Here is a 27530-nt window from a genome sequence, read left to right as displayed (position 1 = left end):
ACCTTCTGGTCTGGGTTCCTCCTCTGGTCTCTTTCAGTGGCGATACTCTAACCTCTCTAGGAGGCAAAGGATGATTAAGCCCCCTTAATTCTATCAAGAAGTGACTTCAACCAATTCCATTTGGCCAACACAGCCACATGGAAAAACTAAACCTCTCATCTGCCTGTCACCTTTGCTCCTAATCCACCAGTACTTCCTGAGCAAGGAGTGAAGAATCCTTGCTGTTTCATTAATTAATTAAACGTATTAAGAGGGACTTCCCTGGTGGTGCAATGGTTAAGAATTTGCCTGCCAATGCAGGGGACAAGGGTTCGAGCCCTGGTCTGGGAAGATCCCACATGTCGCAGAGCAACTAAACCCAGTGCGCTACAACTACTGAGCCTGCGCTCTAGAGCCCTTGAGCCACAACTACTGAGACCGTGTGCCACAACTACTAAAGCCCGCGTGCCTAGAGCCTGTGCTCCGCAACAAGAGAAGCCACCACAATGAGAAGCCCGTGCACCGAAACGAAGAGTAGCCTCCACTCGCTGCAGCTAGAGAAAGCCCACGCGCAGCAACAAAGACCCAATGCAGCCAATAAATAATAAAAAACAAAAACAAAAACAAATATATATCTGAATTCCTCACATTTAATATGAAACTTTCACTACTCGTAAAAACTGTTGGTTTAGAGCTAAGCTCTTCTTTTAACAATGTCAAAAAACCAATTATACTTTTTACACAAATTCTTCCTTGACATATTTTCACTTAATAATAAATAATTATTATAATTAAAGAAGCTAACACTTACTTAAGTGCCTACAATGTGTCAGGTACCACTGTAGGCATTTTAAAAGTATTGACTCATTTTAATACTCACACCCCCTCTATCTCATTATGGTCCACTTAACAAATGAAAAGTCTGTGGCACAGAAAGATTAAGTAACAATGCTCCCAATTACCTAATGTAAGTAGCTATTAAGAACTCAAACTCAGTTTAAGGATTGGTCTTATTCCCTTCTATTAAATCTTGTTGGCTTTTGGGGTTTGTTTTATTTATAACAGCTTTACTGAGATATAATTCACATACCATATACTTTACCACTTAGTTCAATGGACTTTAGTATAATGAGAGTTTTGCAACCATCAGCACAATCTTAGCACATTTTCATTACCCTAAAAAGAATCCCTATACCCACTAGCAGTCACTCCCTATTTCTCCCAACTCCCTCCCAGCCCCCCCCCCCCCCCCGCCAAAAAAAACCCTGGCAACAACTAATCTACTTTCTGTCTGTATAGATTTGCCTATTCTGGACATTTCATTATAAATGGAATCATACAATATGTGGTCTTTTGCATCTGGCTCCTTTCACTTAATATAATGTTTTCAAGGTTCATCCATGCTGCAGTGTGTATCAGAACATTTTTTATTTTTTTGCTGAATAATATTCCATTGTATGGGCTTCCCTGGTGGTGCAGTGGTTGAGAGTCTGCCTGCCGATGCAGGGGAGACGGGTTCGTGCCCCGGTCCGGGAAGATCCCACATGCCGTGGAGCGGCTGGGCCTGTGAGCCATGGCCGCTGAGCCTGTGTGTCCGGAGCCTGTGCTCCACAACGGGAGAGGCCACAACAGTGAGAGGCCCGTGTACCGCAAAAAAAAAAAAAAAAAAATTCCATTGTATGGATATGCCACATTTTGTTTATCTGTTCATCAGCTGATGGACACTTGGATTGTTTCCACTGTTTAGGTGTCATGAATGATGCTGTTATGAACTTTCATGAATAAATTTTTGTGTGGACAATTTTTCATTTCTCTTGGATATACAACCTAGGAGTGGAATTGCTGGGTCATACAGTGACTATGTTTATCCTTTTTGGGAACTTTCAGATTTTTCCACATCAACTGCACCATTTTACACTCCCACCAGTAGTGTATGAGGTTCTATTTTCTCCTACATCCTAGTCTACTCTTGCATACTATCTTTTTAATTATAGCCATCCTAGTGGGTGGGAAGTGATAGTTCATTGTGGTTTCAATTTCCAAGTCCCTGATGGCTAATTATGCCGAGCACCTTTTCATGTGCTTATCGGCCATTTGCATATCTTCTTTGAACAAACGTCTACTCAGATCCTTTTCCCATTTTTTAATTGGGTAATTTATCTTTTTATTATTGAGTTGTAAGAGTTCTTTATATTTTCTAGATACAAGTCCCAGATTAGATATATGTTTGCAAATATTTTCTCCCATTCTATGGGTTTTTTCACTTTCTTAATGGTGACATATGAAGCAAAAAAGTTTTTAACTTTGATTAAGTCCAATTTATTTATTTATTCTCTTGTTGCTTGTGCTTTGGTGTTGTATCTAAGAAGGCTCTGCCTAAGCCAAGACCATTAAGATCTACTCTTGTATTTTTTTTCTAAGAGTTTTAAATCTTATTTATATCTTTTCCTTAGTTGCAAATTAATACCACACTGAGAGTACCCACACAACCACCCCATTTCCTTGTTTAGTCCCAAAGTACCTTGGTGGTCTAGGTCCAGTCTAGTCAATGTCCAGAAATTATTTGTTTATGAGACTGAAATTTCTATATTGAACAAAGGCTCATCTAGGGGATGTCATAGGTTTCTGCTCCATCCCTCCAGTAACACCCAGTAAAGGAAATGTCTAAGGATATAGCTACCCTCCTTGCATTCTATGATCATAACTAGAGCATAAGCCTCCATAATATTTAAGCTTAAGAGATCTGGACAGTCATATTCATAAGCTCTAACTCTTTAGAAAATATAAATTTAATTGCTCTAATTATATCTACTGAGACATGTCTACATGTTTTGTTACAATTCCTGTCATGCTCCCAATATAACTAAGACAGAAACTGTAAATTAAGTAACAGAATTTATTTCAATTAAGATTTATTGAAGGCCTACTATACACGAAGCATTATGGGAAATGCTGAGCTAAGTCATAGTTCTTGACCTCAAGGAGGTTATAATTTAGTGAGAATTTTAAAAATAAATAAAACCAGAGAAACTGATGGTTAAATTCAGTCTTTCTGAAGGACCATTATGTCCTGAAGGAATTAATGAGGGCACACTTCCCTAACTCTGAGGCTCAATAAATCCTTTATCTCTATTCTGTGATCTAAGGGCTCCAGCTCTAAATTACACAGAAACTCCTGAAAAGCTATGTGGAAATTATATTTTTATAAAAAGAGTGATATATGTAAGGGAACTTGGCAAATTGAAGGAAATCCTACATAACATAGAAACCTTCCTGGAATAGAAGAATACTCTGCCTCACGTGACTCTCTGTCTGCTGAAAGCAGGAGCCCCCATACTGTTGCCTGTGGGACATACCAGATGGTTCCACCATTTAGTCTTTCTGACTACCAAGTATTTTCTCTGGGGCTCCCTTTTTTTTTTTTTTTTTTTTGCGGTACGCGGGCCTCTCACTGTTGTGGCCTCTTGCGCAGGCTCAGTGGCCATGGCTCACGGGCCCAGCCGCTCCGCGGCATGTGGGATCTTCCCAGACCGGGGCACGAACCCGTGTCCCCTGCATCGGCAGGCGGACTCTAAACCACTGCGCCACCAGGGAAGCCCAAAACCTGATTCTTTTTTAAGCCCAAATAACACCGAACGTGAACATGTTTTCTAGTTTCACACTACATAACTACTTTCTAGTAATTTCTTAAGACATCTTGGTCCCCAAATCTACATTTCTCTATTCTTTTCCCTTCCAGCTCCCCACATTGGACATGCTAGAAACATCCTGTTGCTTCAGGTCAAATAAATGTTTATTTGATGGAATCAAAATTATGTACTCTTATACTAGAAAGAGAAGTTGAAGAACGTTTTGGCTGAGTTGTGTGGTTTATCCACGGTATCACAGTCTTGTTTAAATGATTTCATCACTCAGTCAAAATGCTGCCACTATTTCAGTGGTTTTCTAGTCACAGTCAATAAAGTAAAGGAAAAAAACCCCACTATTTACTTATCTTCATGACTAAGCAAGTCTTGAAAAGAGCAGTTAGGAAGCTGCTTCAACATCTTAAAAAATATACACAAAAATACTAGTGACAGAAACCATTTATTTTGAGCTAGGAGCTGCAAAATAATCAATAAGGTTGTGAAAGAAAAGTTTTTGTCTAAATCAACTACTTAAATGTTATTTTAGCCACCTAAAAGATAATAGAATTCATTTTTAAATTCTTTAGTAGATTTAGAGGAGGATAGACATTTTATTTTTTTGTCTTTAGTCTTACCTTGTGGCAACAAGAGGGTAGCTATGACACGGTGATGCCCAGGCATCCCTTGTCCACGGCATACAGTCATAAAGCAGCAAATCCTTCTCAGTCACAGCCATGAGGACAGGTCTCCACTGTTGTCTTCCACCATCTAGTTTTGCCTGTTACATTGGTGAAATCCAGAAAGTAGAGCTAACTATAATGATCTGTAACTGTAAAAGTTCCTTCAGTGACGGCCTAAGATAGTGGGTCTCTATTCTGTTTCCCCTTCCTAACAGATGTGAGGAAAAGGAAACATCCCATCAGGTTCCTTCCCACTGGCAGGGATTCTCCACTGGGAGGTGTGAGGTGGATTGTGTAGTTTGAGAAAGCTCTCCCTGAGTGAGTTACAGACATTTTCTAATGATATGACACAGTTTTATCCCTATTCCACAATAACTAATTATCACCAATTCTAATTAAATACATAGTACTCTGCTCAAAATGATAATAGTTTTAATATGTCTGATGTGGGAGTAACATCTTCTAAGTACAGGATAGAAACTATTACCAAATGAGTCTGTATAATATAAACATCATTGTTTTTCAAATATTTTTGATCAAGACCTACATTTTACATTGCAACTCAACACATACATATAAATACTGAATTTAAAAATTTCCAAAACAACACAATTCCTATACTTCGTGCAACGTACTCTGTTAATTTCTATTTTATCTTTTTAAAATGCCGATATGGCCAATTATGCTGTATTTTGGAAAATGTTGATATAAACTATTTTCAAAGAATTCCCCATTATAGTTCAGGAAGTTTAAGTTTCAGTTTCAAGTGTACCATTGCATTTAATTGCATAAAACTCAGTTATCTCTATGATGGTTTAAAAATGTAGGAAAACAACCACTACTTATACATATTGTTAAGGATCCAAGACTAAAAAACAAAAGACTATGTTCAAGAAAAGCCCTGGTATCATCAAAATGTTTGCCTTCATAAGATGAGACCTTTGAGCAGGGAATGCTTAACAACAGAGTATTTTAACCCTCATCTTTTCTGCTCACTATCACTGATGGCTTCAAGGTGAATTTAAATTGATGAATTACTTGTCTCTTACTTGTCTTCAGATCTGCTTTTTATTTTCTCTTCCTTAATGACTTCTGAAGGTAATATGAACATGTCAGAGCCCCTTAAGAATACCATCTATAATCTGAAAAGTGACCTGAGTGGTTCGGTTCTGTGCTATAACATCTACCACTGGGATGCTTTTCTCCTAGCTAGAGCCATGAGCTGATTCCAGGAAGGGGAAATGAATTCCCACCAGTGAAGTTACCCATGTTCGACCCTGTGCTGAAAGCACAAAATACATGACCCAACCCTGAGTATTCAAGCAAAGTATGGTAGAAATAATTAATACTTTCCTTACCAGTGAACCCAAGTTTTCTAAGACTCTATATTAGTCTAAAGTAATGTCTGGAGGGAGAGTATCAGCTGTAAAGAGGTTCTCTTGGATTCTTAAATTTTGGGGTCATAGATACCCCGAAGGGATTTCTAGTTTATGTGCACTACTAAGTCTTTGCCTCCGAGATTGTTATGGATAATATTTCATAGGGAAAATAATGTAAAAATGTATCTTCCCGAAGGGATAAAATGACTATCTGATTTTTTTAATTAATTTTTTTGCTAAGTTATAAGAGAGATTTTGAACACTAGATCAGAGTATATGCATTTAGAAAACCTAAATTAAATGTATTTCTTCCCAAAGAAGAGAAAGGAAAACTGCTAATGCCAATACAAGCAATTTCAAGACAGAGAACTTTTCTTTCAATTAACAATTTTTAAAAAGTGTTTATTCTTGGGACTTCCCTGGTGGTACAGTGGTTAAGACTCCATGCTCCCAATGCAGGGGGCCTGGGTTCAATCTCTGGTCAGGGAGCCAGATCCCACATGCATGCCACAACTAAGGAGCCCGTCTGCCGCAACTGACAGGGCACAACCAAATAAATTATTAAAAAAAAAAAAAAAGGTGTTAATTCTTTAGCTCTTTTGAGTCCTTAGTTTTTGGAGAATATCTTTTCCCTCTTCTACTTACCATTGGAGAAAAATGAAACCTCAGTTTAAGTCATTCTGTTTGCCTATTTGCCTTAACTTATAAGGATACTGTTTGCTTTCACTGGAATCAAAATGCTGCCTGCTATATGTAGTATGTGTTTTTGGTTGTGCTATCAGTACAAGCAGCCTTGGGACTCCACTACTGAGGTGTTTTTTTTCCCCACTATCGAGTTTTTGGCCAGAGAAAAAAGGGATACTAAAGTTAGGGTGCTACTTTGCTTGTGTTTCAATACCCACACATGCATACACCTGGCCAAACAATAGCCTTCTCCAAATTTTATTTTCTAATAACTAGAGTTGAATAGCACTAAAGATGAAAAATTAATAATAGTTATTATTCATTCCCTAAATCTCTTCATCCCACAAATCTTTTTAAGAGGTGATGTACTTCTGCTACTTATGTATTTTATTATTACAATAGAAAACATAGAGCAAAAAATAAATTGTTCCACTGATCCTGATTTAGTGTATATGTTCCAAATTTGAGTCTTTACACAGTTTGAGGATAACCAGGGACAAGGTAGGAACTGTGACAACAAAGCTTTCTTTGGCTGTCTTGGCTTTTCTACCAACACTCAACTGCTTAAAAATACTTATTTCGTAGGTAACGTATGTCCCCTCATTTGGTGGACTTAAAGAAGATTCCATCTTAAGAATATAACCAACTAAAAGGTAAACTATCAGTCACATAAAAATCAGTATCAATAAAGATAGAAGTGCCTTGCACAGAACAGATTATCTATTGGTTACCAAACATCTGTAGCGTAGGTTTTCCCTATTTTAAGCAAATTCAATTTATGACAATGTGAAATAACAAACAGATAAGTTAAGGAGAGATCATTTAAAGTTAAATAAATGATAACTATCTTTTCTTTACAACTGAAACAGTTTCATTCATATGCAAGCTTTTCAGGAAACACATCTATTGCTAAAATAAATGTTTACCTATTTTAAAAAGATTACATGATCTAAAATTATCCTGACCATTTTCATACTCATAGAATTAAACAATCTTACCGTTAAAAAAGGCAACTCTTATCAGATACATAAGTTCATTATAATACCTCTGAGAAATGGTATCCAGTCTTGCTTGAACAACTTATTCTTAGTGTATTCGATTTGGGTAACCCAAACAACTACTTGGAAAAAGTAACAATCATGAATAGTTTATAAACAGCACTTTGGATTAGTTCCGTGATACTATTTTTAAAGAATTTGAAACTTTTCGACTTGGTATTATTTTCCAACCCTGAGCTTGTGTTCTTGGACAGTATTTTATAATTAATGACTTGTTTGCTTGCTTTTTGCATGTATATATGTAGACAAAGGAAAAAAATTAGTGAACATCTACTATTTACAAAGCATTAGGCTAAGTTCTCTGCGGACTAAAGATTTGGGAAAAATGTGCTCCTATCTTCCAAGAGCTCACAACTGAGTGGAGGAAACACACACATAAATACAGTCCATAAAGGGCAGACTGTGATGAATTTGTGGCTTTATTTTTCTCCTTTCTACTTGTCTGTATGTAGCATAAACCAAATTAAGTTCACTTTAAAGGTCTGGCAACTCTCATACGTTGCTGGTGGGAATTTAAATTAGTTTGATCTTGATGGAAGGCAAATTTGGCAATATTTATCAAAATTACAAATGCATATACCTTTTGTGGTAGTTTAAAAAGATGTCCACAAATTCTTTACCATTCTTCCCTTTAAGAGCTGGAGCCCTGGGGTATAGACTGGACTTAGTAACTCACTTCTAATGAAAAGAATAGAGAAGAGACTAGGTCATAAAAGGTATTGTGGCTTCCATCTTGTTCTCTCTGTCAGATCACTTGCTCTGACAAAAACCCACAGCCATGTCTCGAGGACACTCAGCCAATCTTGTGGAAAGACCTGCGTAGCAAGGAACTGAGGACTTCTGCCAACAAGCAGTAAGAAACTGAGACCTCCTGCCAAAAGCTATATAAATGAATCATGTTGGAAGTGGACCTGCCAACCCAGTCAAGCCCTCAGATGACTGCCACCCTTGCTGACAGCTTGACTGCAACTTCATGAAGCGTCCCAGGCCAGAACCAGGAAGCTAAGCTGCTACCAGATTCCTGATCCTTAGAAACTGTGGGAGGTAAATGTTATTTCAAAGTCACTAACTCTTGGGGGTAATTTGTTTTATAGAGATAGATTACTAATATACCCTTTGAACCTGTGCTTCTGAGATTTATCCTGCAGGTATAGAAATATCTCCTGTTCTATGAACTCTAACGATCAAAGCTCAGGAAATGATGTAAAACTTTGGATAAATCCCTTTCTAACCAAAGTTTTACTGCTCACTACTAGAAACTTAAGAACCAAATACATTCAGATAATGTGTGTTCCCTTGTTATCTGATCTATCTGAACTCAGGAACCAAAGAGTTTGGAAAGCACATGTGTGAAAGGACAAACTACAAGGTTATTCATTATAGCATTCTTTGTAATGGCAAAAGATTATGACAACAAAACTGGGGGGAGTGCTTATTTAACTACAGCTACACAATGGAAAACTATATAGTTGTAAAAAAGAATGCTCTCTGTGCTTTGATATGGAAAGATCTCCAGGATATATTGCCTAATGAAAGAAACAAGCAAGGTATAAAGTACTGTGCATAATATGCCATCTTCTTTTATAAAAGAGAAGAAGAAGAATATATATTCATAATTGCTTTTATTTGCATAAAGAAACTCTCAAAAGACTCAGTAGAAAGGAATGAAAGTGATTACCTCCCTGGGCGCAAAGGGGTAGGAATTAGGCGGATGAGGGAGCAGAAGGAAAGTAAGACATCACCTATTAATTTTTATTCTGACCTTGGAACTATGTGAATGTATTACCTTTTTAAAATCATGAAGATTTCTAACATTGCTGAAAGCACAGAACAATTACCACTCAATCGAGGTTTTCAACCAGCATATAAAAATATAGAAACAATGATAAACACAACTAAAAGACTAAAACTTTCAAAGTTGTAAATACTTATACCATGATTTTCATTAGTTTCTTCTGCTTAGTTATTCTAATTATGACTCCTAGAAATCATCACAGTACGAATTCTGTGTTATAATTTATTAGAAACATTATTTGGAATGTTCGTAAAATTTCACGGCTGAAAAAAAACTAAATCAGTGGAGTCCAAAATCCACTACACAATCACCTAGGGAGCCAAATGAGATTTCCAGGCCCCACCATAGGTCTACCAAATGTGAACTCTTGATGGGGAACATGGGGAGCCAGACCTGGGAAACTGTATTTAAAACAAAACAACAACGCAAAAGAACAAAACCTGTCTGGGCTGATACTGATGCAATAATCCCTGCCCCCTTGCACACACGAAGAAACTAGGATGCAAAGATATGAAGGCACTTTTAAAAAGATCTAAAACCAGTGAAAAACAGAGCTAGCACTTGAACACTCATCTCTGAATCCCTATTCTGTCTTCTGTTTTCAGCTCCCTCTGGCCCAGCTGACAGTGAAGGACCAGAAAGAAAAAGGATGTATTGTAACATCATGTATAACTTTTAGTCTCCCTTTTGCCAAATTTGGATCTAAACTAACTTGGATTATATCCTTCCTTCCCCTTCACCCAACATCTACTTAGGTCTTCTTGTTTCTCTTCTTTTCATTTTTCAGTTGTAGAAGACAACTATACATGTGTTTAATGGTTTGCAAAGTATTTTGTATATTTTATAATTTTCCCAGACCAGGGGAGTAAGCCTGTTGTCCCTGAAACTCTGTCAATAGACTAGAACAGGAATTGGGAAACTATGACTTGTGGGCCACATACAGCCCACTATCTCTTTTCGTAAATAAAGTTTTATTGAAACACAGTCACATCTATTCATGTTCATATTGTCTATGACTGTTTTCGTGCTATAATGGCAGAGTCAAGTAGTTGTAGCACTAATAGCCCTTTGCAGAAGAAGTTTGCGGATCCTATTCTAAAACCGTGAAAATTATCTTTAGTCATTAAGGATACAGATGTTACTAAGAACCCCTTTTTAGTTATGTTATGATAATGATGATCACGACAGTCAATTCTTCTGGTAGAGGTGATAATTAGCAACAAACAACTAAACACTAGGGGAGGAGAAACAAAAGACTAACAAAAGATCTGCAAGCTAGACATCCAGGGCCTGACTGCATGATAAACATTACAGACATACGAAATGGGGGAAGCATCCTGGCTCTGAGTAGTGACCCGGTGAGACCCTGCCCTGCCTCCCAGCCTACCTGTTCTGCCAGCCAGGCAATGTGCTTAACCTCCTTGCTGCCTCCTGCTGTACTGGTTGCACCAAGCATGGCATTGAGTTCAGCCAACACCTGTGGGAGGAGAGCCATTATGTTGGTGTGGATAGCTACGAACCAGGAGTGCGCTGTGGCTGTATCCTTGCAACGTAGGATCAACGTGTTCCTGCTATCAGGAGAATGTAGCTCTATCAATCTGTGTGGAAAAAGAAAAAAAAAAGTGAGCTAGATCAGAAGCCATCAAACCTGCCATGGTTTAACATACTTAACTGGAAATCTACTTTTACATTCCAGAATATAAATACTTTCTCTTAATTCCTTAGGGTCCAATTCCAGAGAGATCCACATGTGGAAAGATCATCATCGGAAAGACTAACTGCTGGGTCTGTTGTTTCAGTATTAATGTAATGATCTAAGATAAGGGAATCTACTGCAGAGTCTGTAGTAGAACACTGCACTTTGCCTTAATTTCCATGTCAAAGAAATAGAAAGCGTGCTTGTTGAATCTCATAGGCACATTGTAAAGAAAGAACTAATATTTTTTTAAATACTTAGAAAACTCTGGTATACAGTATTGCAAGATATATAGAACCTACTGCCAAACAGTGAACTGAAATTTCCACTGTGTGAAATAAAGAAAATAGCTGAAGAATGACTCTTTACGAAAATTTGAAATTGTTTTTGAGGGTCTGGGTAACATTATATGATTAAATCATCCGCTGAATCATGGTAGAAGAATAGTTAAGAGATCTTCAACTCTATGACTATTATTTGTTAATACTCAACTGTGAACAATCTATACTTCAAAAGTAACCTTTAGGAATTACATAAATTTTTTAAAAAGTATACTCAACAAATTCCTCATAAAGCAATTTGTTGGGTACTATTTTGTGTTTTGATCAAAGTTTTTGCCAAGATGAATTTTAAAAATCATTCAATAAATGACTAACATATATACACTGCTGTGTTCTAACAGTGAACATACATATCTTTTAAAATGGAAAAATAATGTGGTAGGCTGGAAATTGACAAACTGCCACTGGCCAAGGAGAGATCTTTTTATTCTTTCATCTTTCTGAAGATAGTTTTTGGTTCCTTGCAGCACTGTCACTAGATCCCACATCACCTGTCAAAGATGACCAGTTTACATGTACACTAGGCATTTCTGCCTTGAAGCTTGCATCCCTCTCTTTTGTCCTGTTTAGAAATTCCTTTACAATTCCAAATATTTTAATTTGCCATACTTAATATGGCAAATATTCGTTCTCATTTGAACTCTGGTCAGTCCACCCTTTCTTTTTTTTTTACGCGGCCCTCTCACTGTTGCGGCCTCTCCCATCGCGGAGCGCTGTGCTCCAGATGCGCAGGCTCAGCGGCCATGGCTCACTGGCCTAGCCGCTCCGCGGCATGTGGGATCTTCCCGGACCGGCTCACGAACCTGTGTCTCCTGCATTGGCAGGCGGACTCTCAACCACTGCGCCACCAGGGAAGCCCCACCCTTTCTTAAATAAACATTTATTGAGAACCTACTGTATGCCAGATACTATGCTTGACACTGTGTTAGAGATACAGCAGTGAAAAAGATAGGCAAAAAACACTAATCTCTACTCTCACTGGGACTATCATCTAATGCAGACAGCAGAAAATTTATAATTAACTAATACACAATTACAGGTTACAAAAACTACTTCTATAAAGAACTGTGATGACTACCACAAAGTTCCTGGCTAAAAAAGGCACTCCCAAGATGGGAGTAGCAAAGCAGGACTGCAATGGAGGCCTCTACACCTCTGGGGCACACTTACCAAGCTGGTGTCATGCTGTGAGTCAATTTATAAACACATCTACCTGGTACCTACCTACTTACCTACTCACGTGCCCTCCCACTAGACTTACCCTTCTAGCTACCTGAAGGTCTAGCCACCAGTCTATCCATGTTTTATATGCCTTCACAGTTCTAGGGCAATAGCCAAGTAGGCCAGAAAGTTCTAGAAAATAGTCAAAACATAAAATAAGATCTGTGACCAGCCAAAACACTTCACAAAGCCCACACTTGAAATATCTTTAAACAGCAAGTCATAAGCTATCCTGCTTTCTGTTTTAGTTACAGTTCTGATGAATTTATTTGATTTCCTATCCTATAGCTAAATACAGTGAGAAGTAGCTTGGGATTAAAATTTAGAGGGTTTTGAATAGCAGGTTAAGTCTGAATATTAATTGGTAAGCAACATGGAATCACTGAGGATTCTCAACAAGGGAACGATATGATCAAAACAATGAATTAAAAATAATTTTATGAGATATCTGTACACCTAGGTTCACAGCAGCATCATTCACAATAACCAAAAGGTGGAAACAACCCAAATGTCTATTGATGGAATGGATAAACAAAATGTGAGATATATATATATATCCCACAAGCTACTTGGCATGGCCAAAATAATAATAATAATAATAATTTTATGGTGGGATGTAAGATGGATTACAAAAGAGAAATGGCCTGGGGAGGTTTAATTGGACCCAAGAAGGATGAGACTACACAGAGCTCACCAGCAGGACACATTCCTAGTCAGGAGGAACACCTCCATCCTAAAAGCTCAGCAAAAGTAGAAGAAGAAAAGAGATTTCTGACAAATAGCTTAACATTCACGTTGACCTTTGTTTAGTCCTCTATATTACTTTATAATGTTTTTTCTTTTTAATGTTATTTTCCACTATATCAATTGTTGCCGTCATGGTCCTTAACATAAATATTTGTTGGCTAAGAAAATGATTATATTTCCTAGGGGCTTCCCTGGTGGCGCAGTGGTTGAGGGTCCACCTGCCGATGCACGGGACGCGGGTTCCTGCCCCAGTCTGGGAGGATCCCACATGCTGCAGAGCGGCTGGGCCCGTGAGCCATGGCCGCTGAGCCTGCGCGTCCGGAGCCTGTGCTCCGCAACGGGAGAGGCCACAATAGTGAGAGGCCCACGGACCGCAAAAAAAAAAAAAAAAGATTATATTTTCTAAAAGAAAAATAGTTATACATTTATTATGGGACGGTTTAAAATAGTATATTACGCTCACTCCCTGGCTCTGAACTCCTGGCAACTGCTGATCCTTTTACTGTTTCCAAGGAATCTTACAGTACGTAAGCTTTTCAGACTGGATTCTTTCACTTAGCAATATGCATTTAAGGTTCCTCCATGTCTTCTGTGGCTTGACAGCTCACCTCTTTTTATCATTGAATAATATTCTACTGTCTGGATGAACCACAGTTTGTTTATCCATTCACCTATTTATTGAAGGACCTCTTGGTTGTTTTCAAGTTTTAGCAATTACGATTAAAGCATTTGTGTGTAGGTTTTTGTGTGGATATAAGTTTTTGACTCCTTTGTGTAAATACCAAGGAGCACAACTGCTGGGTCACAGGGTAAGACTACGTTTAGCTTTGTAAGAAACTGCCAAATTGTCTTCCAAAGTAGCCGTAGCATTTTGCGTTCCTACCATCAATGAATAAGCCTTCCTGTTACTATACATCTTTGCCAGCATGTGGTACTGTCAGGTGGATTTTGGCCATTCTAATATGTGTATAGTGGTAACTCATTGTTTTAATTTGCAATTCCCTAATGGCATATGATCTGAGCACCTTTCATATGCTTATTTGCCATCTGTAGTTCTTCTCTGGTGAAGTGTCTGTTCAGATCAGATCTATTGTCCATTTTAAAATTGGGTTGTTTTCTTATTGTTGAGTTTTAGAAATTCTTTTTTTGTTTTTTGCGGTACGCGGGCCTCTCACTGTTGTGGCCTCTCCCGTTGCGGAGCACAGGCTCCGGACGCGCAGGCTCAGCGGCCATGGCTCACAGGCCCAGCCGCTCCGCTGCATGTGGGATCCTCCCGGACTGGGGCACGAACCCGTGTCCCCTGCATTGGCAGGCAGACTCTCAACCGCTGCACCACCAGGGAAGTCCTAGGAATTCTTTGTAAATTTTGGATATCAGTCCTTTACCTGATATGTATTTCACAAAGATTTTCTCCCAGTCTGTAGCTTATCTTTTCATTCTCTTAACAGTGTGTGACGGTTAATTTTATGTGTCAACTTGACTGGGCTAAGGGATGTCCAGGTAGCTGGTAAAACATTATTTCTGTGTGTGTCTGTGAGGGTGTTTCTGGAATAGATTAGCATCATCAGTAGACTGAGTAAAGAAGATGGCCCTCGACAATGCAGGTGGGCATCATCCAATTCACCGAGGGCATGAACAGAATAAAAAAGCGGTGGGGGGGGCAGGCAAGTTTGCTCTCTTCTTGAGTTGGGACAACCATCTTCTTCTCCTGCCCTCACACATTGGCGTTCCTGGTTCTTGGGCCTTTGAACTCGGGGTGAATTATAAGACTGGTTTTCCTGTTTCTCCAACCTGCAGACAACAGATCATGGGACTTCTTGGTCTCCACAACTGCATGAGCTAATTCCTATAATAAATAAATAAATCTATCTAACTATCTATCCATCCCGTTGCTTCTTTCTCTGGAGAACTCCAGTACACAGTATCTGTTACAGAGTAGAAGTTTTTAATTTTAATGAAGTTCAACTTATCAATTTTTTCTTTTATGTACTGTGCTTTTGGTGCTGTATGTAAGAAGTCACCACCAAACTTTAAAGAGAATGTTTAAAAAGCATAATCCTACAAGCTCAGGGAGAAGGGGAGAAGAGGAGAAGAGCGACTACAACAAAATTTTGGAAGCTGGCAAACAGACAGAGCAGACCTAAGAAAAGTGGGGAGGGTCAAATCCAAGCCGATCCATGTTGCAGAATCCTGAAGAGGCTGGGGAACTGGAGGCACCAGTTACCTCTGGAAGTGGGAGTAAAGCACTCAGCTAAAATAAAGAGGCCGGCTGATTGTTTCAGCATTCCCCATCCCCAGCGGCCAGTGACTGCCCCACCCTCAACCCAGAAGAAGATTCATATCCACCCTCATTCCACCAAACTGAGTGCAAGAGCCAGTGATGTCCTTAATTTAGACCCTATACCAGGCTAGTTGTTTTCGACAGAGGCTATTTACTTCCAGCTGGTTGTTTTGGCACTGTAACCAGCTTAACATCCTTAATCGCATGCTAAAAGTTGTTGCAAAACTATGACAAAAAATTTCTTTCACTCCTCCTACTGACCTACTTAGAGCTAAAGGCAGGAATCAGTTCATCCTTCTCCGGACACAAAACATTCACCTTCTGAAAAAGCCTTTATACCTCATACAGTTCCTGGGAGAGTCTCTCAGACACAGCTCCTTTGCCACAGTTTAAACTGAAAATCCCGATGTTAAAGATCCTACTTATTAATAACTGAAAGAAAGGAAAATAAGTCTGATATAAAATAAACTTAACCTGATTAAGCAGGAAAAGATCATGGGACCACTAGGCTGGAAAAAGATGAAAACAGGAAATAAAACAGTTCCCAGGACAGAATCACTAATTTTTCATGAAAAGAAATTTTGCAGTGTTTCTTAAAAAGTGATTGTAAAATAGAAAATTAAATTAGAAGAAACAGAAAATAAACTCCAAAACAGGACTAATGATTCTAGGATCCAGAAGTCTGTTTGCCTTTAAAGAAGCAGCCCCTAGAGCTGATAAAGGGGACAAAGTGTTTCCTAATGTCTACTGCTGTTTTAAAAGACAAATTCAAATGAAAATTCTACGAATAAAAGTTTGGAGGCAGTCTGCCAGTCATTGTTTGGGCCCACAGGAGAGAGGAAGAGACAGCTACAGTGTGAAGAGTTCTGGCCTCCGGTCAAACCACTGAGGATTTCCTGAGAAATGCAATTACATTCTGATCAGATGAATCAGATCATGTTTAGGTCCACAGAAGCATAGGATTCTTAAGTCTAGCCTGCTTATTTCTTCTGCTTAGTAAAGTCTTTGACATAACTTATGTGTTCAATTTAGTAATAATCATGTTGTTTTATACATCATAAAGCCAAAATTTACCTTTTACATGGAAAGCAGAAGTGAAGATGACCCAGACATTGTGAACCAGCTCAATGATAACAGATTTACATTTCCGAAAAGCAGCGTTTAAGAACACCTTGTCCTCGCTAAACTCCGCACTGCCCACAATGCTGTTTGCTAAGGAACAGGCTCATGTTCTCTCCCTGGACTTTGTCATTATTTATTTAGCTTTCACTTTCCACAATGAACCGCTTATAACTATCAGAAGCATCTAGTGAGGTCTTGAGGACTAGAGGTGGAAGAAGCAAATAAACTTCCCCTGCCTCTTTACTTATTCATTCTGATGGTTAGCACTTTTTCTCAGCTTTAGATAGCGAAACTAAATCAATGTAGTAAAACAGAAAAAAAGGATGCTTTCCTCTCATGTCAAATAAGTTTTTTATCTAGAAAGTGAAGTCTTTACATTGAAATGAAGGATGAACCACAAAGAGATTCCACTACACACCCATCAGAATAGTTAATATTAAGAAGACTGACACTACCAATGCTGGCAAGGATGTGAAGCAATGGAAACTCTCACACACTGCTGGTGGGCATGTAAAATGGCACAACCACTCTGGAAAAAAGCCTGGCAGTTTTTTAAAAAACATAAAAAAAAAAAAAACCTAAACATACACCTACCCTTTCAGCCAGCAGTTTCACTCCTAAGAGTTTATCCAAGAGAAATAAAAATGTATGCCCACAAGAGCTGTACAAAAATATTCATAGTAACTTTATTAATATTAGCTCCAAACTGGAAATAGCTCAGGTATCCGTGAATAGGAAAATGGATAAAGAAACTATGCTATATTCATAAAACATAACACTACTGAGCAATAAAAGAGAAAGAGTTATTGTTACATGCAACAAGAAGAATGAATCTCAAATTTCTTATGCTGAGCTAAATAATTCTATCACAAAAAAGTACATATGATATGACTACATTTACATGAAGTTTTAGAATAGCTGAAACAGATCTATGACAGCAAGTCAGAACAGTAGTAGCCTTGGAAGGTGGGAGAGGGAATTGACTGGGAAGGGGAAAAAGAAAACTTTCCAAGGTAACAGTAATGTCCTGTATCTTGATAGGCTTGGGTTACGTAATTTTAGGCATCTGTCAAAATTTAGGATTTGTGTATTTTATTGTATGCAAATATTGTCTCAAAAGAAAAAAGCTACAACAAAAACACTGAACTCTATATGCACGCTTGAGTAGAGAGAAATATTCTAATGTGTGCAATTCACTTTGAAATGCATCAAAGAAAATTAAGATGGATTGACGGATGGATAGGTGGGCCAATCCATGATAAAGTATATATAGTAAAATGTTAATGGTAGAATCTAGGTCGTGGAAAAATGAGTGTTGACTATAAAATTCTTTCGACTTTGCTGTATGTTTGAAGATTTTCATAATAAATTGTTAGGGAAAAAATGATGATGGGAATCCACTTGCCTATGTAGGGCTTAAATACCAGATTCATAATTATTTTCCAGATTAGGGCACATCTAAGCCTATTCCTTGTCAGAGTTTTACCAAAGACTATGTGGAAGATTAAGATTTTCAAATAGAAATATGGTCAGTTATATAAGGCTGCAATGTGATAAATATCTTGGTGACAGATGTCCTGATGAAACTTATTTTTGCTGTTCCTAAATGAAGTGGTTTTCTCCATGGCTTTAAATGTTGCAGCTGTGTTACCTGTCATGACATTTCCTTTGACAGAGCTGAGATAAATTTAAGGATCAAAGAGCTCCAAGTGACTTTACAGATACTATCTTATTTATCCTTGAAGTAAAAGAAGAGTTGAGCAAGCATTATTATGTCCATTTTACAGAAAGAAAAAAACAGGAGGACAGAGGAATTAAGGGACTTATTTAAGGTCAGAAGGACACCAACAGCACCTATAATAATAATATATTGAGAGCATACTATGCCAATTTTATAATTGTTCTCTTATTTAATCCTCATATAACCTTTCATTTTATACAGGAGGAAACCAAGGCTTATGAAAACAAATAGTTTGCCTAAAGTTACAAAGTCCATCACCCTAACTTCAGTCTAATTACTCAATGGCTCTGAACATTTTTTTCTACCAAGACACTTAGGATAGATGTTCACATTCCTGTGGGTATAACCAAAGTTAAGCATAATTTTGCCAGGTACCTGCAATTCTACTGCTTTTCTTTTTCTCTAGAAAGCACACTGGAATGCAAGTAAGAGTGACATAAGAATAACCCTGAATCTCTTCCAACTTATATTTTACAAAAAGCAGATCATTTGCAAATCTGGTATTTTTTTTTCTTTTTTTGGCCACGCCATGCAGCATGCTGGATCTTAGTTCCCCAACCAGGGATCGAACCCGTGCCCCCTGCACTGAGAGCACTGCACACGGAGTCTTAACCATGCGACCACCATGGAAGTTCCCAAATTTGCTATTTTAAGTAACTTTGGAAACGAATTACTTTGCAGCATTAAGCCTGATAATCTGCAAAAGCCTAACTCTTCTAAGACCTATCCTTGTAGAGTAATAAGTAGACTGATCATCTTACTGAAGAGCACGGTGTGATACAACTCTTATAGCCCAAACTGCCCTCTTCTGTTGTTTCTGAAAATCTACTTCAAACTTGACCATCCACCAAATGTCTTTAGCATATACGCTAAAGAGAATGCAGCCCCAAGTTTTAATAAAGGTCAAGGTTATTGAGCTCTAAAAGATGTCTTAGTGGATGATAAACTAGCACCACTTTCAGCAATACAGCCAAGTCATATCACCTTCCTCCTTCCTTCTCTCCCTCCCACAACCCCAGCGTGCTATAGAAATATATCAGCAGCACTACAGGTGCTGTAGACTGAATGTTTGTGTCCCTGCCTCAAATTCATGTTAAAATCCTAACCCCGTGGCTTCCCTGGTGGCGCAGTGGTTGAGAGTCCGCCTGCCAATGCAGGGGACACGGGTTCGAGCCCTGGTCTGGGAAGATCCCACATGCCGCGGAGCAACTAGGCCCGTGAGCCACAACTACTGAGCCTGCGCGTCTAGAGCCTGTGCTCCGCAACAAGAGAGGCCGCGATAGTGAGAGGCCCGCGCACCACGATGAAGAGTGGCCCCTGCTCGCCGCAACTAGAGAAAGCCCTCGCACAGAAACAAAGACCCAACACAGCCAAAAATAAATAAATTAATTAAATTATTTTTTAAAAAAAGAATATTAACTTTAATTTTACTTGAATGAAACATTTTAAAATGAAACAGAAATAAAACCATATGGGGGCTTCCCTGGTGGCGCAGTGGTTGAGAGTCCATCTGCTGATGCAGGGGACACGGGTTCGTGCCCCGGTCCAGGAAGATCCCACGTGCCGCGGAGTGGCTAGGCCTGTGAGCCATGGCCACTGAGCCTGCGCGTCCGGAGCCTGTGCTCCGCAATGGGAGAGGCCACAACAGTGAGAGGCCCGTGTACCATAAAAAAAAAAAAAAAAATCCTAACCCCAAATGTGACAAAATTAGAAGATGGGGCCTCTGGGAGGCGATTAGATTGTAAGGGCAGAGCCCTCACAGATGGGATTAGTGCTCTCATGAGAGAGACCCCAGGGAGCTGTCTAGATTTCTCTGCCATGTGAGAATATAGCAAGAAAATGACCATCTATGAATCAGGAAGTGGGCCTTCGCCAGACACTAAATATGCCAGTGCCTTGATCTTAGACTTCCAAGGCTTTTCCCTAACTGTGAAAAGTAAATTTCTGTTGTTTATAAGCCACCCAGTTTATGGTATTTTGTTACAGCAGCCTGAACAGACTAAGACAACAATCTATTCTCATTCTCAGAAATGACTTATAGGGACTTCCCTGGTGGCACAGTGGTTAAGGATCCACCTGCCAACGCAGGGGACATGGGTTTGAGCCTTGGTCCGGGAAGATCCCACATGCTGCAGAGCTACTAAGCCCATGTGCCACAACTACTGAGCCTGAGCTCTAGAGCCCGCGAGCAACAACTACTGAAGCCCACACGCCTAGAGCCTGTGCTCTACAACAAGAGAAGCCACTGCAACGAGAAGCCCACACATTGCAACGAAGAGTAGGCCCCGCTCACCGCAACTAGAGAAAGCCCGCGTGCAGCAAGACCTAAGGCAGCCAAAAATAAATAAATAAATTTATTTTAAGAAAAAGAAATGATTTATTATGAAGGGACTTAGCCTGAATACTTTCCTCAGCCTGACAATCAGTTGACAAATTTAATGTCTATTTGTTCTCTTTATCACACTGTAACTCTATTCTAATTCCTTCTCTATAGTCCTAACTACATAATTTTTTTAATTCCATGATTAACAGATCAAAGTCTCTACATAAATATATCTCATTTGAGAAAAAATTTTTAACTTGAATTTAAGAGGCAGTTGATTATTTACTTTAAAAATTAGATTCTTTTTCCTTTATTTTTATTGGAGCATAGTTGCTTTACAATGTTGTGTTAGTTTCTGCTGTACAACAAAGTGAATCAGCCACACATATACATATATCCCCTCTTCCTTGGATTTCCTTCCCACTTAGGTCACCACAGAGCACTGAGTAGAGTTCCCTGTGCTTTACAGTCTACTCTCATTAGTTATCTATTTTATACATAGTAGTGTTTATATGTCAATCCCAATCTCCCAATCTATCCCCCCCCCGACCCTGGTATGCATAAGTACAAATTAGATTCTTACTGTATGAAAAAAAAAAAGCATTCCTTTAAAGATCAAGCTGTTCTGTATTTATATATGCTTCAATATACACACAATCTTTCACAAATAAACCTCTATATAACAAGAAGTAATTTCTATGTCTTGAACTTTTAAAAGAAAGCAAATAAAAACAATACAAATGTATCAGAATGTAATTTTCAAAATATGTATACATGGGAATTACCTGGCTGTCCAGTGGTTAGGACTCTGCACTTTCACCTCTGAGGGCTCGAGTTCAATCCCTGGTCAGGGAACTAAGATCCCACAAGCTGCATGGCGTGGCCAAAATATATATATATGTATGTAAGTATGTATGTATACAAAGTTAGCAGTTAAGACTTTTTTTTTTTTTTTGGCAGTACATGGGCCTCTCACTGTTGCGGCCTCTCCCATTGTGGAGCACAGGCTCTGGAAGCGCAGGCTCAGCAGCCATGGCTCACGGGCCCAGCCGCTCCGCGGCATGTGGGATCCTCCTGGACCAGGGCACGAACCCGTGTCCCCTGCATCAGCAGGCGGATTCTCAACCACTGCACCACCAGGGAAGCCCAATTAAGACTTTTTAAGCTACTATTTTTTGAGAACCTACTATATGTTTGGCTCTATACAAAGGGCTTCATGTGTGTTATGCCATTTAATCTGCACACTGAGTTATTCTTTTTTTTTAATCACTGAGAATATGGAGGTTTATAGAGGTGAAGGAACTTGCTCAGAGCCTTCTTTGGAGCAGGTGACCTAGTTTGGATTCAAACCAAGGTCTGTGTGATTGCAGAGCTCAACTCTTTCCAGCATACACATAATATTTTATAGAGCAGGAGCTTCCATGTCCCCATGGCCTAAAATGCCCAAGAAGGTCATTCAGCTTCTTGCTGTCTTCTGTGAACCATCCCATCCTGATTAGGCACCTGGCTGTGCATTCAGATCAGAGGAGACCATAAAAGCGAAAGTATATTATAAAAAGTTTGTCCTTAACTATGTCTTTGGACTACTTTCTTTATCTCTTTTTTTCCCCTGATCTCTAACCAGACACTGGCTTTACCAGTACCACGTCATGGCATTAATGAAGACAAAGTCATAGAACCCAAATGGTGATAGAACTAGGAGGGACATTAGAAATTATCCAATCCAATGCTCTCATTTCACAAATGAGGAAACTGAGGTCAAAAGAAGCTAACTTGCCACAGTCATGTTATTAGTTGATGCAGCCTGACCTATAATGAAGATCTCTGATTCTTTTTTCTTTTTTTTAAAGATCTCTGATTCTTTACACTAACCATAGTATAAGGAATTTCCTCCTAGGAGATATTTTTTAAAATTTCTTGGACAAGACTTTTTCTATTATTAAGTAATATTCATAATGAATAAACTAATAGTAACACTCCAGAAAGGTTTAAAATGAAAAGCAGAAGCCTCTTCTTTCCTTCTACCTTCTAATCCCATTTCATTCCCCAGGCATAACCATCATTAAGCTTCTTGTGTGTTCATCCAAAATTGATCTATATATGTACATATGTGTGAAGTAATTTAAATATGGAAGTACAAAAATGATTCTCTCATCTCAGACTGATGTTTTCCTCTATATAATTTAGTCAACAGTCATATTATTGCATAAAAATACGCAAAGGGAGAAAGTAATATTGCAACATATCTGTAAGTTTGCAAAGCTGTGAGTACAATGTTCTCCTTAGGTACAGCTCACCTGTTTTCCAGGTCCGGCATGCTTAGGTTTCTAGCAGCAAAGCACATTTTGAGAGGGATGACCTTCCTGTCCTTGGTGCTGTTCTGGTGTTTTGGAGAACCGGAGTCCTCACTGCCACTAAAGCTTGGTGACTGGGGAGCTGCACCTTCCCATGGCAGATCTGATACTAACGATGGCTTCTTGATATATGGCGTTACTTCTCGGATGAATTTAACTATGAACAAAAATCAAAGAAGAAGGTTAGTATTTTTGCTTCCTATGAAAAATAACAACTGAAATATATACATACACAAACTATCTGGCATGAAGTGAAAAAATACAGGAAGTTAAAGAGCCAGCACACAGAATCTTAGGATTGGAGGGTGCTTTAAGAGCATGTAATCCAAATGATATACCACTACTCTATCCTAAAAACTTTAACTTCTGAGTCTTTGCATATTGTTGCTTCTGCTTAGGACTCCTTTCTCCCTTTGTTGGTCTGGCCAACTCTACTCAAGAGTCACCTCCTCAGCAGCCTTTCCTGTTCACTCTCTCCAGGGTATTACCATTACTCTTCTGTAGCAACTTCTAAGCACCCTGGGTTGTAATCCTCTGTTAATACTTCAGTTCCCTGCTGGCTGCGAGTTCCCCAAAGGCAGGGTTTACAATTTATTCAATCTTGGTGTCTAAAATCCAGACCAGTGCCTACTCAGTAAATGTTTGAATAAATGAGTGAAGGAAAAAATGAACAATTAAATACCTGAATTATCTCAGTAGTTGGCCATCATGAATGAATCTGGATAGATTCAGTACCTCCTGAGACAGCCCCATCTAGCTTTAGACAACTCAACATTTAGAAACTTGAAACTTCCACCCATTGGTTTGCTGACTACAGAAGCCATATAGAACAAACTTAATCTCTTCCACATGAGAACCCTTTAGATATCTGAAGACCGAGGTGATCTCTCTCTTCTCCAGACTAAGCTATGTATCTCTACTTCAATTCGATTCAACTCAGTCAACATTTTCAGCTACCTTCCAAGTATCAGGCATTAGGCTAGCCACTGAGAATACAAGAGCAACTTAGGCATGGACCCTGCCTTCAAAGAATGCCCAGTCTAGTAAGGGAGACAGCTTTGGAAACAAACCATTATAGCTTTGAAAAACAAGTACAAAAACATAGTCAAAAACAAGGTATTTCTATTAATGGTAGCCCCAAATTAAGATATAGCTTTTAATATATGCGAAACGTTTTTCTTTTAAGTTCAATTTTAAGACATATAAAATACTTCTTTTACCTCATTCATGACTGGCAACTACTATCATTTGAGGCACTGTGCTCTTATTTCAAAAACTAGATAAACTGAAGATTATTAAATCCTTTTTTAGTAAAATCTTAAAAAGCATTAAAATGTCAATAAATCGTTGAATGTAGATAAATCGGTCACCATTTCCTCTTCTAACATCAACATATGTTACATCAGTAATCTACCTCCTCTAAAATTCCACTGTGGTAGGTCATTAGAGTAGTATCATGGGAACTGAAAAACTAGAAAGATATCATTATCAATGCTTATCAATGTCATAATAGCTAGTATTAATATTTTATAGCATTAGAAGCTTTACAAGCCTATGAAACTTTAGTAAGAAATAGATTACTAAATCTAAAAAATAATCAGCTATGTTTCTAAAAACACAGCTAACAAGTCTTTAGAATATTGTTTCTTTTTCGAATAGGTAATACATGCATATAAAACAAAATTCAGGGTTTCCCTGGTGGCGCAGTGGTTAAGAATCCACCTGCCAATGCAGGGGACAAGGGTTCGAGCCCTGGTCCGGGAAGATCCCACATGCCGAGGAGCAACTAAGCCTGTGCGCCACGACTACTGAGCCTGCGCTCTAGAGCCCGCGAGCCACAAGTACTGAAGCCTATGTGCCTAGAGCCTGTGTCCTGCAACAAGAGAAGCCACTGCAATGAGAAGCATGCGCACCGCAATGAAGAGTAGCCCCCACTCGCTGCAACTAGAAAAAGCCCGCACGCAACAAAGGCCCAATGCAGCCAAAAATAAATTAAATAAATTTTTTTAAAAAGAGAGAAAAAAACAAAATTCAACAAGTATAAAAGGTTTTATGATAAACAGTATGTATTTCTAGCAGCCCAATTCCCATCCCTGGAGGCAATTACTGTATGGTCTTCCAGCAACAGGCTAAGCATGTATGAAAATAGACACACATATGTGTGTATATACATAAATACACACAATGGTAGTATATTATGCTTACTGTTTCCACATCTTGCTTTTTTAACTTAGTAATATTGATGATAATCTTTTATAAGCATAGCATCCTACCACTCACTCTACATGATGTGGTGACAGAGAGGCCTTTGGAATCTCTTCAGAGATTGCTTGCTACTTCAGAGCTATGTGACCTCACTTGACAGCCCTGAAGTCCTCATCTATAAAATGGCAGTAACACTAAGCAAGTAAAAATTCTAGGCACATGCTAAACATTCAATAAATAGTAGGCACCTTTCTTCTCCTTCCCTAATTTAAAAAGCTAGAAAAGTTAAAAATTTTAAACAGCAATCAGAAGAGGCAACATTATTTTCCTATAAGTTATTCAAGAAGATCTGCTGAAGTTAAGCATAATTCTAGAAAATATAATAATGCTAATGCCAACATTTAGAAAAAGTTTGTGTGTGTTTGTATGTGTGTGTGCTTTCTATGTATAGTTATAATATGTGTATTTCTAGGTGGAGAGAGTAAAAGCTAACTGCTTCAGGTCACCAAGGAGATTTTTTTCATCCTAGAAAAAACGAGCAGGGGCGCAACCAGTGTATCCTTTGAGCAGCTGACTCAAGCATTTCAATACATGCTTTAGTTTAGCTTTGTGCTTTCAAGAGAGAATTAGATCGCAATAACTTTGGCAGAAATTCTTACAGTTTCTAGTCACTGCCAATGGCAGAGAGTTACTTTTTAAACATTTATGGCAGTATACTAACTTTTGGGCTACCAATTGGGGGAAACTAAAGACATTCTAAATGACTACTCCTGAATACTACAGTGGTTAGAAAAGCCCGCTTTATGATATACTCAGAAGCTCGTTTGATCACAGAGTAGCATCAGTGAGTTGATTACTACACATATTTAAATAAAATAGACATACACACATAGCCTATTGCATGGCCTTATTAAAAGAGCAATGAGTTTCACTTGAGTTGATGACAATGACACCCATACCCCCATCTAACTGGTTATCCATAATGGCTGGAGAACCATAAATAGACATCTGTTTCTAATTTACCTGAGATTCAGGAAAGGTGAAAAGTTAAGTGTGCTCTGTCTGAGTCCTGTTCTTAGACCTCCCCTGTTGCCACAGTGCATTAACCTGGACACCCGGCAGGATAAGCAAAGCCTCTACACCACCACATGGCATTCAGGTCAACTCAGAAACCGTGATATGGGGACTTCCCTGGTGGCGCAGTGGTTAAGAATCCGCCTGCCAATGCAGGGGACACGGGTTCGAGCCCTGGTCCGGGAAGATCCCGCATGTCGCGGAGCTACTAAGCCCGTGTGCCACAACTACTGAGCCTGCACTCTAGAGCCCGCAAGCCACAACTATTGAGCCTGCGCACCTAGAGCCCGTGCTCCGCAACAAGAGAAGCCACCGCAATGAGAAGCCCGTGCACCACAGTGAAAAGCAGCCCCCACTCGCCACAACTAGAGAAAGCCTGCACACAGCAACGAAGACCCAAAGCAGTCAAAAAGAAATATAAATTAATAAAATAATAATAATAAAGGAAAAAACGTGATATGGGACTTTCCTGGTAGTCCAGTGGGTAAGACTCCGTGCTCCCAATTCAGGGGGCCCGAGTTCGATCCCTGGTCGGGGAACTAGATCCCATGTGCTGCAACTAAGACCCAGTGCAGCCAAAATAAATAAATAAATAAAATCTTTACATAAATTTAAATAAAAGAAACTGTGATATATTTCAGAGTTATTTCACTTTTCCTGATAGTTAAAGATCGTCCTCAAAATGCTTAAACTCTGATGTTTATAGTATTTTAGGTGTTTAGTTGCTGAAGTTAATCTTTCGTCTACGCACTGCTCGCTCTTATTGAAAATGAAGGGGGTTCTCCCCCACCCTAAAATCATCACTATAATCCCTTCTCTTTAGTGACAACAAACATATACATGTACTGTACACACACCTGGAAAGACATCTACGAAGATTTTCAGCAAAACATCAATAGTGCCTAGAAATATGCATAGGACTGCCTTTGATGAGCCCATATCATTTATACAAAAAACAAAAAACTTATTTAAGAAAGGAAGAAAATTTATTCCGAAAACTTGCTCAAACTTTAAACATGGAACCACCTTAAACTAAAACCTTGCTGAACCTTCTAAAACTATAATGCACGGGATAGGATCCAAGATCCAACTGATTCTTACTGAATTCCATGCTCTAATGAATAAGGTTACAGGGGTCCATGTATATTAACAAGGTACACTGCTATCCTGGTTTGGGGCATTAGGCAGCATCTGATTTTAAACTGATGCCATTTATGTGGCTTT

At 38.9% G+C, this 27530-nt stretch overlaps 1 protein-coding gene and 1 long non-coding RNA gene across 4 annotated transcripts in view; one reads left to right on the top strand and one right to left on the bottom strand.

Annotated features, from left to right (window-relative positions):
• The window catches only part of SNTB2 (syntrophin beta 2), a 101311-nt gene that overhangs the window by 34616 nt on the left and 39165 nt on the right, over positions 1-27530 (bottom strand). For 2 of the 3 annotated variants that reach the window (XM_089902413.1, XM_022583340.2), the window contains exons 2-4: positions 22971-23184; positions 10589-10799; positions 4241-4383 (exon numbers count right to left, since the gene is read on the bottom strand). In XM_089902413.1, the coding sequence (XP_089758539.1) occupies positions 4241-4383; positions 10589-10799; positions 22971-23184 (568 nt within the window). The remainder of the gene's footprint in view (positions 1-4240; positions 4384-10588; positions 10800-22970; positions 23185-27530) is intronic. The other variant, XM_089902414.1, reaches the window with a different exon arrangement.
• LOC149744690 (uncharacterized) lies at positions 7588-26915 on the top strand. The gene is made up of 3 exons (XR_016390878.1): positions 7588-8450; positions 9807-10823; positions 10927-26915. It is a non-coding gene; the product is annotated as an uncharacterized LOC149744690 (long non-coding RNA).

The sequence above is a fragment of the Delphinapterus leucas genome, chromosome 20 (assembly GCF_059928025.1).
Source record: "Delphinapterus leucas isolate spDelLeu-1000000601 "Yukka" chromosome 20, BTC_Dleu_Yukka2, whole genome shotgun sequence".
NCBI classification, from domain to species: Eukaryota; Metazoa; Chordata; class Mammalia; order Artiodactyla; family Monodontidae; genus Delphinapterus; species Delphinapterus leucas.
Note: the sequence above shows the minus strand (reverse complement) of the source record. Positions and strands in the feature narration are given on the sequence as shown.